We start from the raw sequence: 12,484 nt of genomic DNA on the forward strand, positions 1-12,484 counted from the left end.
GCAGGAAGGAAAAAAAAGGATGTCACTTGATTCTTTTCTCTTACTACGATCTTTGTGAAAGAATGAGATATCTTGTTCTAGAACATTTTAGGGCTGATTTAAAAAACCAAACAAACCCTAAAGAACTAAAGAAGGTAGTTTTATCTAATCAACAGCATATGAGGAATATTTTTTTTTTAGTCCTGTAGTACCATAAACTACCCTTGCTCAGGAATTTAAACAGATGTCCACCAGTTTAAAGCTGATTTTAGTCACAACTTCTATTTCAAGACGTAAATGGTTGTTTTGATTTTCTAAAGACAAAAAGTAAGTGCTTTTATTATGTAATAGCCTTGCTGCTATATATTTTTTTATTGCAGTAGAACAGTAATGTTATTAACAGTAGAACAGTAATAACATTACATCTATCAAAATATCCTTCAATAAAACTTTCATAAAATGAAGACCTACCTTAAAGCAGCTAGAATTATAATGCATAATGTTAAACTGTCTATATTAATATCTTAAATGCTTTCATAGAAAATGCAGGCTATTTGATTATTCAGAAAAGGATTCACTAAATGCATATTTTAGCTTGTTCCTAACTGAATAGCCTCGCATAAAATCATATATTGATAATTCAGATCACTCTGGAGAAACTTCTATTAAAAATATAATTATTTTTATAATATGCCATTTATACATGGTAGAATTTAATAAAAACACTTGAGGAACTAGTGATAAGGATAAGAAAAACAACTAGGTTTTGCTTAAAAAGTGCTTATGTCACTTGGAACTGAGTTATTAGGAAGAAGTCTGCTTATATACACAGATATTTGAAGGGGCATATCTATTGCTTGTCCATAATTATTAAAGCTATGTTCATGAAAATAGAACCTTTGTTTCTTAAAATGGGATTTAAAGACAACAATAGAGGTAAAGCTGTATTATTAAAAGATAAACACACTCCAATAAAGCAGGAACACAATCTTGCTCTAAAAAAAGTGGTTATAAATATTTATTATTTTAATCCCCTAAAAAGCAGTCTTTGGAAAGCCGTTCAAAAAGTTTTTCCATTACAATGTTTCTGACAGAAGATGGCCTTTTAACAAAATGGACATTTGGGGGGAACAAGTGTGCAAAAAATAAAGATATTTTGTTTTTAAAAAGTCCATAAGGGTAGGTCAGTTGAAGCTGTTGAAAGGTGGTAGATGACTTTTACTGTGCAACAGATGCTCACAGTAACAGGTTGTGTTCTTGTTGTATGGTAAGTGAAAACTAAAATGTAGTCATTTAGACTTGTTTTGTTTGCAGTAAGTTGACCCTGTGTGTCTTGCAGTATGGACCATTTCATGGATATAGTAAAGAAGAACATATTAACAACAACTTCTGTAGGATCAAAAGTTTAAGAACCATTAAAAAAAAAAAAGGAAGGGGCCAGGAGAGTTTCTTTCAGTGTTGCTTTTAATCGCAAAATATAAAAAGAGGCTTTCACTGAGGGTAAGGTGGAGTGAAAAGCAACACCTGCTCCAAGTTTTCCAAAATAAACAAGCAATTCAGTCTTTAATTTATGATATGTGATTTGATACACATGCAGTAACTAGATGAGATGAATCACTATTGGAAAGTGTTTGTCAGCAATTGGAAGATTATTTGAATCTGTGTTCATGTTCTTTTTTAGTTCCAGACTGATGCTTGTTTGACACAGCGGAGTTGACGATTGTAGTACATATGGTGTCTGAAAGCAGCAGAAAAAAGCAAATATTTTGATGGCACTACAACTGAAGAAGTAAAACAAGAGGCTAAGTAGTTCAAGTACTATTTTATTCATAAGCTAGTAATGATGGTGACACTGGTTTCTGCAACAGATGGAGCACTGACTATTACTGAATCTAAAAGCTTCATTGCTCATCAGTATCAGCAAGCACTCTGACAAAAACAATAGACTCAACACAGCCTGGAAATAGTAAACTAGTAGATATATTTGAGTTGGAGACCTTCAGAGCAGGCTGTTTCAAACTCAGCTTGATGAAAGTGATACAGCCTGGGGAGCACCAGGAGAACTGATATGAAATAGCCGAACAGAGTTTTGAAGACTTATAAGATTGGAGTGTGTTCATAGACTAACTGAATGACAGAAAAAGTTTAAGAAATTTTGGAAAAAATAAAGCAACCAGAATTGCTAGGATGATCATAGAATTAATCCCATCTGAAGGAGTGTTTCTAACAGTAGATACACTTTTACAGTTTAGAAGTCTTATTCAGTCTTTGGCTTGAGTTGGAAGCCCAGGTAGGAGATCCAGCTAAGATACTTGAACAACTCCAGATCAGTTAACTTGGTTTTCTAGAAGCAGTATAGCTCCATTGTCACTGCACTGTTCTTAAGCTGAATAGCCTCGATGAATATTTAGTTCTAACTCTTTGGCACTTCATTGTATTGTGTAGGCATGGTCAAAGAATCTTTGGCTTGTTAAATGGCTTATGGACTGTAACTAGAGCTGGCCAAACGATTCATTAGTAGTTAATTAGAACTGGTCAGAAATAATTTACCATTTGTGCCAAAATTTAAATGAAAGGTTTAAAGCCATTTTTTCCCATTTTTATTTTAATCGAATAGCAGATCATCTACATTTCAGCTTTTAGTTGATGAAAACTGAAAAAAATTCTTGGTTTATTTGATCAAACTTACGTAAAAATAGTCAAAATCAACCTTTCTTATAGAAATGTTCTTTTTGAGAAAAGTCCTGTTTTAATTTTGAAAAAAAAAAAAGATTTCAACTTGACATATTTGGACCCTTTTGGGTTATTGAATTGCTCATCTCCCATTCTTCATATTTTTCAAGTGTATTTGTTACCTATAGATTGTTGCCAAATCGATAGGAGAAATACCTTTCAGATTCTGTGTTGTGCAGAATTGGTCCACAGCCAAAATAAATGTCCAGGCTCTCATCATCTCCCCTCTTGATTATTGCAGCATTTCTCATTCCGGACTTGACAAATGCAACCTTGCCTTTCTAGGAATCCTGTTGCTGGAATCACTTCATAGTAAATAATCTTGATTTATGTTGCACATCCCTATGCATTGTACCACTGGCTCCTCACCCGTCCTCATTGCATCAAACCCAAGCTGTCAACCTTTACTTTCAGGTATGGTTAAATTGTGTCTCTGGCATTTCCAAGAAAGGTTCTCCAGAGCAAGCCCCACCCATTTGCCTGAATTCACATATGCTGAGTTTGGAAATAGGACAGTTGGGCTGCTCCAGGGGCACCTCCTGCAGCTGCTCTCAAGCACATCAGATTCAGTATATTCAAGGCCTTTCACTGCCTATCTATGCCCCATAGTCATCTTTCTTCTATCTGGGCCTTGCCTTTTGTTTCCACTTGGCTCATGATGTCAGCCTCTGTAGCCCACTAACTAGATTTTCTAACAAGCAATTTTGTGCTTTCTGTCATGCCACCTCTCATACTTGGAAAGTAGTCCCTGAAAACCTATCTAAAACTCATTGTTCTCCTTTGAATCCCTCCTTTCTGTGCTGCCTACAAGAAACTTGCATTAAGAACACTGCCTATGATGCTGATCAATGCTTTGTCTTTGTTTCTTTGCATGCCCTTATGTGTCTGTATCTATTTTGTCTCGTTTTACACTTATAATTTAATATATCTGGGGCAGGGATCCTTTTTTGCTTCATGTCTATGTAGCGCCTAAGGTTCATTTGTGTTTGGTTGGTTATGAAAGCTGGACCCTGTCAGTACAAAAACAGCAACTAGGACAGCAGCCAGGTCTGGATAACTTAAATTTTCTCTGTTCTGGGAGACCTCTTCTGTAGTGCGGAGTGTGGGCAAACCTCCTAATGCTAGGTACAGGCATTCAAAAAGCCCAGGGCATAATCAATCTAAGTTACAGTTTTCTGTAAGGAGTGTAGTTTAGATCAGTAGTGAACAGAAGATACATTCACCTTTTAGGGGGGGGGGGGGGGGTTAATTTTTTATTTTGATTCTTTTAGGGGGGGGGGGGGGTTATAATTTTAGACTAGATTCTGCCATTTTTAAACCAGTCTGTGTTCCAAACTTCTGTTCTGTTATGGGTATATCTCAGTTTCCAATCACTTATACCTGTTAAAGTGTAATGTCTGTACCTGGCTTTAATCACCATCCCCAACCCACCTACAAAATACAGGGTAAGTAGGAGATGGGGATGGGGTTTAGCTGAAGTATGTAGTCTTCTGGCTTTCCCCAGATGTCTCATGCACAGACCTCTGTTCAGTTATAAAGGGACACTATTTGGATTGCAAGAAATCAGATCTTTCTTGGAAGAACTGTGTGCTCAGTGCTTCTGCTTTCAGCCATGAGATACATTGTGTACACAGAGCTATTGCAAAATTCTCCAAGGGCATTGAGCTTCCTGAGGTCACCCTTCAACTCGTCCCTGCTACAACTTGTTTTCCAACCTGCTGGAACCTGCAATTTGTTTCACCAGATGGTCTACTATATATATCTGGACCATTTCTAGGCTTCAGACATTACTGCAGTAACCAGGTTGTTTTAATCTATGTCAAGGTGAAAAATGCCTCCTTTCAAACTGAGCAGTACTGAATCAGGATTGGTCCTGCTTCTTGACTGGCTAACTGGTGATCATGAACACACCTTCTTGTACAGTATTTCAGGGAAATGGTGCTTAAATTTATTAAAATACCTGTCTCCCAACAGGATACATGAACTCTAACAATGTCTTGCAAATAATGAATAATATGACAGCATGGAGCATAGATAAGCAAACATGATGTTCTTGCCAAAATACTGTGCATTAATATTTTTAGAACTCAAGTGCCTCTAATTACAGCAGACATTTACATCTTAGGAAAGAACATGCCTGTACAGATTTGGAATATATTATCTAAATAATATTTATACTTTTAGGAACTCACCAAGTAAAATGGTAATTTGACATTATGCTTAGCTACTTCAATTTGCCACCATTCATTTTTTAAAAGTGTTTCTATTGCAGGAAGACTAAAGGATGGGAAATAAAGTCTCATATACAATCAAATAAAAACAAGCATGGTGCTGCTTTAAAGATTTCATAATCTCTGATTTAGATTGCAAATGAAACCACTATTAAAAATGGAAGCAAGAGTGAGACAAGACAAAATAATAGCCAAATGTAAGACCTTTACTACTGAGTCATAAAAATTGCTGAGGGTTCTCTTATTATAGGGCTTGCCTGTAACTTTTTTTTTATTTGTCTTAACATCACAACCTGAATAAATAAAACTGAAAGGGCATCTAGCAGGAAATATAGTACTGGATTATTAGAGGAGGATGTTTAGAGACAAAATGACATTTGCCACAGCACCCCAAAGGCTACTCTTAAAATGTTTGTTTCTACTGTTTGAAAAGGAGAATGTGTGTAGTCTGGTCTACTATGCAGGGATTTTTATGCATACATAGAGGAAGCAGAAGGGGCAAGTAAAGACCTAAGAAGCAAACAGTGATGCAAAGGCAGCTTATTTGTACAAAAAGCTTTTCTCTCTCATTGGCACTAAAGGCACATTTGCTTGCTAGATAGATAGCTAGATAAATAAAAGCTCGACAGGCTTTCCCAGTTGATTTCTTGGCTGGGTCACATTCCAAAGAGACTATGGTGATTTTTAATGATACGATCTGAAATAGGAAAGTGGTTTTTTAAATAGTAATATCTACCCTCACTCTCTCTCTCTCTTTGTATTCTTTCTATAGTACATTTAGCACTCTCGCTCTCATTCTTCTCACTCTGTTTTTTTCTCATTTCAGTACAGGGAAAAACTGGAGATTTCAGGTCCATTTCTTAGGTCTGTTAAGTTGGATTCAACAGAGCTCTGAAATCACAGGGATCCATCTGCATAGAAAGTATCCCAAGTTAGGAGTGTACACAGAGCAAAACTGGACATTGTCTTTTGAATGAAGGATTAGAAATTCAAGGGCCTATGTAAGATATTTTATCAGAGTTGAGAAATCAGTGGCTGCACAGATCAGCCTAGCTTTACCATCTGTTTTTCAGCATTCTGTTCTAGTTGAGGCAGTGGGAGGAGGAGGAGTGGGAGGGAGGGGGTGGTGGGAAGAGAGATTTGTGAAGAATCATTCAGCTTAGGTAAACACACCTCCTAAAATACTGCTGTCATCAAGAGGGTAGGAGTGGGCAAACGCATACTAATCTGCTAACACTGTACAGTGAAGAACAGAAGAAAAAAATAAATGGACCTTTGGTCATTTTATCATGCAGATTTTTAATATTAAAATAGCAGTGCAAGCTATTTGGCTAAATGATTTTAGCTTGAAAGCCATCTTCATGCATAGGTCTAGAAGACAGCAAGACATATTCTGAGGCTTTAGTTTATATAGATGGAAATGGTGGTGATAACTGGTTCACTTCTGAATCAGTTAGGCTTATTTTTGGGTACTGATTTTATAAATTAAAAAGTACTTGAACATGCATCTAATTTTTGGCACATGAACGAAGATAATTGGACTGCACATGCACTTAATTTCATTGTTCACCTTTCCATAATACCACAAAGTACCATGTGCAGGGTCCAAACCTTCCATGGTGAAGGGAAAAAACAGGCCAACTGTATGATGGATGTATGCGGGATTGTAGCTAATAAGACTAGGATTAGGTAAATTAAATCTACTTCCATCATGAAGTAGATGGCTATGGACAGCATATAGCAAGAGAACAAGAGGCAACCTGACACCTGGCATGCATGCTCCTTGTACTAAGAATAGATGAGCAACTGAAAAGGATGAAATCAAGTGTCTGTTTTCCATAATCTTTATAAATACACTGTCTCTCACCCCATTCTCATTAAAAAACTAGGTGACTCTGGCATTGATGCCTACACAGTCAGATGGGTCGCAAGTTGGCTAGAGGGTCACACCTAGAGAGTGGTGGTGGATGGGTCATTTTCGACCTGGAGGGATGTGGGCAGTGGAGTCCCCCAGGGCTCGGTCCTCGGGCCCGTAATGTTCAAAATCTTGATCAGTGACTTGGACGAGGGGGTGATAAGCACCTTGTTCTAATTCGCAGATGACACTAAGATGTGGGGAGAGGTGGGCACACTAGAAAGGAGGGACAGGCTACAACTAGATCCAGACAGATTACAGGGTTGGGCGGATAAGAATAGGATGGGATTCAATACTGACAAGTGCAAGGTGCTGCACCTAGGGAGAAAGAACCAGCAGCATACCTACAGGCTGGGGAACTCCCTTCTCATCAGCACAGAGGCAGAAAAGGATCTTGGAGTCATTATTGATTCCAAGATGAACATGGGTGGCCAATGTGAGGAAGTGGTCAGTAAGGCTAACCGCACCTTGTCATGCATCCATAGGTGCATCATGAGAAGGTCCAAGGAGGTGATCCTGCCCCTCTATGCAACACTGGTCAGGCCACAGTTGGAGTACTGCATCCAGTTCTGGGCACCGCACTTCAGGAGGGATGTGGCCAGCATCAAGAGGGTCCAGAGGAGGGCCACTTGCATGGTCAGGGGGCAGCAGAGCAGGCCCTACGAGGAGAGGCTATGGGACCTGAACTTGTTCAGCTTCCACAAGAGAAGGCTGAAAGCGGTTCTGGTGGCCATCTATAAACTTACTAGGGGGGACCAGTGGGGAATGGGAGAGGCCCTATTCCCCCAAGCACTACCTGGAGTAACTAGGAATAATGGCCACAAGTTGATCGAGAGTAGGTTCAGGGTAGACGTCAGGAATCACTATTTCACAGTCAGGGTGGCTAGGATACGGAACCAATTTCCAAGGGAAGTGGTGCTCGCTCCTACCTTGGGGGTCTTCAAAAGGAGGCTAGATAATCACCAGCATTCTTTCTTGTCCATGGCAGGGTGTCAGACTTGATGATCTACTCAGGTCCCTTCTGACCCTATGAACTATGAAACTATGAAAGAACTATCATTGAACACCAATCCACAGTCAGAGCAGTGCACGGAACTTTTGGTTTAGAGGTATATAGAAATCAGGATACTTATAAAACAAGATAAGCAGATGGATATGTCACTTGCATCTCCATTCACTGGATGTATTTTAAAATTAAAAATAGTAACATAACTAGAAGCTAAGCTATATTTTTAAGGGGTATGGAAACTGCCAACTTCTGACACTAAACAGGAGAGGAATTTCAATTAGTTTGCATTAAATTAGAATTTAGATTTTTAACCTGCTGTGCAGTTTTGCTTCTTCCTCCCATTTCCTACCAATTTTGAAAATTCACTTGCATCATTCCAATATATGTATGAAAGTGATATTCATATATATATATATATATATATATATGACTTAATGTAGTACTTGAATGTGTACAAATACATATACTTGTGTGTAAAAATATATATGTTCATGCACATACATAATGTATGTATATGCATGTGTCTGCATTTATATATTCATATTCTATGGTTCAAAACCTCTAAGTATGACACAACTCAATTTATGTCTCATAACTACATTTAGTATTAAATTGTTTTGAGATCATTAATTAAATTGAGAGAACCTGATGAAACACAACGTTTAATAGTTAACTATATTCAGAAACTAAGACAAAGCCTTTGCTTATTTCTGTCAAATGATAACCCAAGAACCCTTGCTTGAAGTACAAGCATCACTGGTGGAGCAGCTTATGAAATCCATATCTAAGGAGAGAATGTATCATTCCTGTGAGGTTCTTCCTTCTTTTTCTGCACATCAAATTTAAAGGCCATTTCCATCAAGACTGCCTTTCAGGTAGATGTTTATTATATCAGATTCAGTATAAGATAAACTCCTGGAAAGACAGCTGCTCATAGGGAAGTCCAAGCATATAGATCTTGGGAAATTTCAGTATTATGTTGTAAGCTAACTAAGTATGTGGTAAAACTTTGTGAAGATTAAAAATGGATGTTTGAGCTATCCATAAGAATCATTTTTTCATTCTCTGGTGCTGCAAGTTCCTGAATCTCAGACCTTGCAGATGTTTCTACAGGATAAAAGCATTTAGGAATATGAACATTGGTGTTATCATGTGATACCCATTTTTTATGCATGGTTTTTATAGTGTTCAGCATGTCTTCTGTAGGTGATTTTGGAATGGCAATTCTGGGCTTGCAAGAGAATCAGATAGCATGATGTTGGGGAAGGATAAGATTTTGAATAAAATGGGAGTCCTCATATGTATTTGAGGGCAGCTTTTAGTCAGTAACATATCACATTTTGCATAACAAATTCAGCATTCATCTAAGCTACCAGAATTGTATAAATATTTAGTTACTAAGATATTCAAACAGAGAATTCTTTATAATGTTACATTAAAAAAGAGTTAAAAAAATGCAAATATATCATTAAGCTTGCCTGTGCAGTCCTCATATCCTCCTCCCAGTGCATGGATCTCACAAGCATTAAGAGCACTATTTGCAGTGTCCAACACCACACCTGACCCCAGCAGTTCTGAGGGAATTTGGAAAGAAAGTTGTGCTTTACCCCTGCAGGCATAAGTGCCAAGTAAATGGGGGCCTGAGGGCCCTGCCCCCTCTCAGGAAGAGGGTAGGGTGACCATCCATCCCTAATTGGGCAGGACAGTCCCAAAATGGGAACATCAGGTTCTGATCCTGGACTGCATGAACCGGGGCCAGCATTTGTCCCAGATTCCGAGTATCGTGCAGGGTTCCAGGTTTTCTGTTTACCATGGAAAAATGCAGCAAATTGTGGGTTTCCCTTTGCAGGCTGCCAGAGAGCTTCAGCCTGCAAGGGGCTGTGGGGAGCCAGATGAAGGGGGTACCATGTGCATTTGTGCACACACACACATTCACATAGACAGGAATAAAGCCCCAGGTGGTCCCTACCACTACCTGGGGCTTTATTCCATACTATTTGGTATCACACCTCAATGAATCATAGTAACATTTTGTAATCTATTGCTTGCTATTCTAAAGCAAGCTAATCTGAAATGTACTCTGAATGCATTTTGGTTAAGTTAACAGAATTCAAAGTATTTCCAAAAGATTTTATGCATTCTAATGGCATACACTTAGAACTGTGCTGTTGAAATTAAGTCATTAAATATATTATTACAAAAAGACTCAATTTGTAATGTTTAACTTTTCAGTAGGGCATTAAATCTTAATAGCATAAAGTGACTTCAAAAGAGTTTCTTGTAATTCCTTTGTTCACAGGACCCCTGCAAAAGTCACAGAGCCCCACAAGCAGACTCTATGCAGAATCAGATCCAAGAAAAAATCAAAAGCATAAAGATTTTAAGGATGAGTTTAAAGCCCCTCTGAATATTTGGGCAACTACATTTAACGACTAATCGATTATTCTGACACATTTTTAGTCAAAGAGATATCATCCTTTGATCCTCCAGATCTTCCCAGTTTTGGACGACCAGCTGAGGAGGGAGAGGAGGATTGAGGTAGTGAACCAAAGACTGCGGCGCTGGTGTCATCGGGAAGGCTTTGGCTTTCACCACAGTCTGTTCTTTGGTGAGAGAGGCAATGAGCTGCTGGGAAGGGATGGCCTCCACATCTCTCAGCTGGGGAGGAGGCTCTTCTCAGCCAGACTGGCTGACCTGCTCCACCTGGCTTTAAACTAAGCCTGCCAGGAGATGGGTGGACTACCACCACTGCTGGCCCACTGAGCAATCCTTGCAAAGCCAGCAGGACAAGGCACTTAAGCAAGCCCACCACTGCCCCAGCTCTGGAGCAATCTGTAGGCAAGGCAAGAGCCCCCAAAGGGACACTTGCATGCCTGTACACAAATGCCAGCAACTTGGGGAATAAACAGGAGGAACTCGTCCTCCTGCTTACAAATAAATATGATGCCATAGGGATAACGGAAACCTGGTGGGACTCCACCCATGCCTGGACCACATGTATAGACAGCTATACCCTGTACAGAAGAGACTGAGTGGACAAAAGGGGTGGGGTTGCAACTCTCTATGTCAAGGAAACCTACGCATCCCTGAAAGCCAACATTGGCACCCAGGGTGGATGACTGGAGACCCTCTGGGTTAAAATCCATAGGGAACATGGCACAGGGGATACAATGGTGGGAGTCTACTACAGACCTCCTAATCAGGATCAAGAGCTTGACCAGGAGTTTGCCAGGGAATTGACTGGGGCCGCATGCTCCTGGTCCATGTTTGTCATGAGAGACTTCAACTACCCAGACATCTTGTGGGAAGAGCACTCAGCCAAATCTGCATGGTCACAAAGCTGCCTCACTTGTGTGGACAAGCTCTGTCTGACTCAAGAAGTCTATGGACTGACAACAGGCAAAGCACTGCTCAACCTGTACTGGCAAAGGGGGATGATCTAAGGGAAGCTGGGAGACAGTGACCATGAGCTGATCACTTTCACTATCCACTGTAAAGCTTGCAAGTCAGTCAGCAAAGCAGAAGTCCTCGACTTCAGGAAAGCTGACTCTGACAAGCTTAGGAGGGTTGTTGGAGAGGCCCTAAGAGACCACAACCCAAAGGGAAGGGGAGTTCAGGAAGAATGGTTGTTCCTCAAGGGAGCGATCCTGAAAGCACAAACAATGTCTATCCCATCTTGGAGGAAAGTTAGCAAAAGGGCACAGCAGCCCCTTTGGCTCTGCAGGGATCTTGTGGACCTCCTGCATCTAAAAAGAAAGACATATAAAGGATGGAAGGTGGGAATCATCTCAAAGGAGGAATATTCTGCACTGGTCTGGACATGTAGGGAGTGAACCAGGAAAGCCAAAGCTGTGACTGAACTCCAACTGGCTACAGGTATCAAAGATAATAAAAAGTCCTTTTTTAGATATGTGAAGAGCCGGAGGAAAATCAAGGGTAACACTGGACCCCTGATAAACCAAATTGGAAAACTGACAAATGACACCCAGGAAAAAGCCAACCTGGTATTTTGCATTGGTTTTTCACCAGCCCCAAAGCACAGCCCTTCTCAATATGGTATGTGATGGCCAGGGTGAGGGAGAATTGTTACCCTACATCAATGTAGACCATGTGAAGGAACACCTTCAAGTCAGTTGGCCCAGAGGCTGGACACCTTCAAGTCAGCTTGCCCAGGCAGTTTACACCACAGGGTACTTAAGGAGCTGGCAGGCATCATAGCTCAGCCACTGGCATGGATCTTCAAAAACTCGTGGTGTTCAGGTGAAGTGCCCAGAGACTGGAAGAAGGCCAATGTGGTGCCTATCTTCAAGAAAGGAAGGAAAGTAGATCTGGGCCTATCAGCCTGACCTCTATTCCAGGGAAGATCTTGGAAAAAATTATCAGAGAGACCATTCTTGACAAACTAGCTGATGGCAACAACCTGAGGGATAGCCAGCATGGGTTTGTTGTGGGTAGGTCTTGCCTGACCAATCTCATCTTCTATGACCAGGCGACATATCACCTGGACAAAGGAGAAGAGATTGACGTCATATATCTTGACTTTGAAAAAGCCTGCAATCTGGTGTCCCATGATTTACTCATGGAAAAATTGGCCACCTGCAGCCTCGGCTACATCAC

At 40.1% G+C, this 12,484-nt stretch overlaps 1 protein-coding gene across 1 annotated transcript in view; it reads right to left on the reverse strand.

Annotated features, from left to right (window-relative positions):
• Positions 1-2,963, reverse strand: part of LOC102379986 (probable methyltransferase TARBP1) — a 16,116-nt gene extending 13,153 nt beyond the window's left edge. Inside the window, exons 1-2 of the mRNA XM_014523815.1 lie at positions 2,869-2,963; positions 2,669-2,723 (exon numbers count right to left, since the gene is read on the reverse strand). Of these exons, the coding sequence (XP_014379301.1) occupies positions 2,669-2,723; positions 2,869-2,963 (150 nt within the window). The remainder of the gene's footprint in view (positions 1-2,668; positions 2,724-2,868) is intronic.
• Positions 2,964-12,484: the final 9,521 nt, after the last annotated feature.

The sequence above is a fragment of the Alligator sinensis genome, unplaced genomic scaffold, assembly GCF_000455745.1.
Source record: "Alligator sinensis unplaced genomic scaffold, ASM45574v1 scaffold93_2, whole genome shotgun sequence".
Lineage (NCBI taxonomy): Eukaryota > Metazoa > Chordata > Crocodylia > Alligatoridae > Alligator > Alligator sinensis.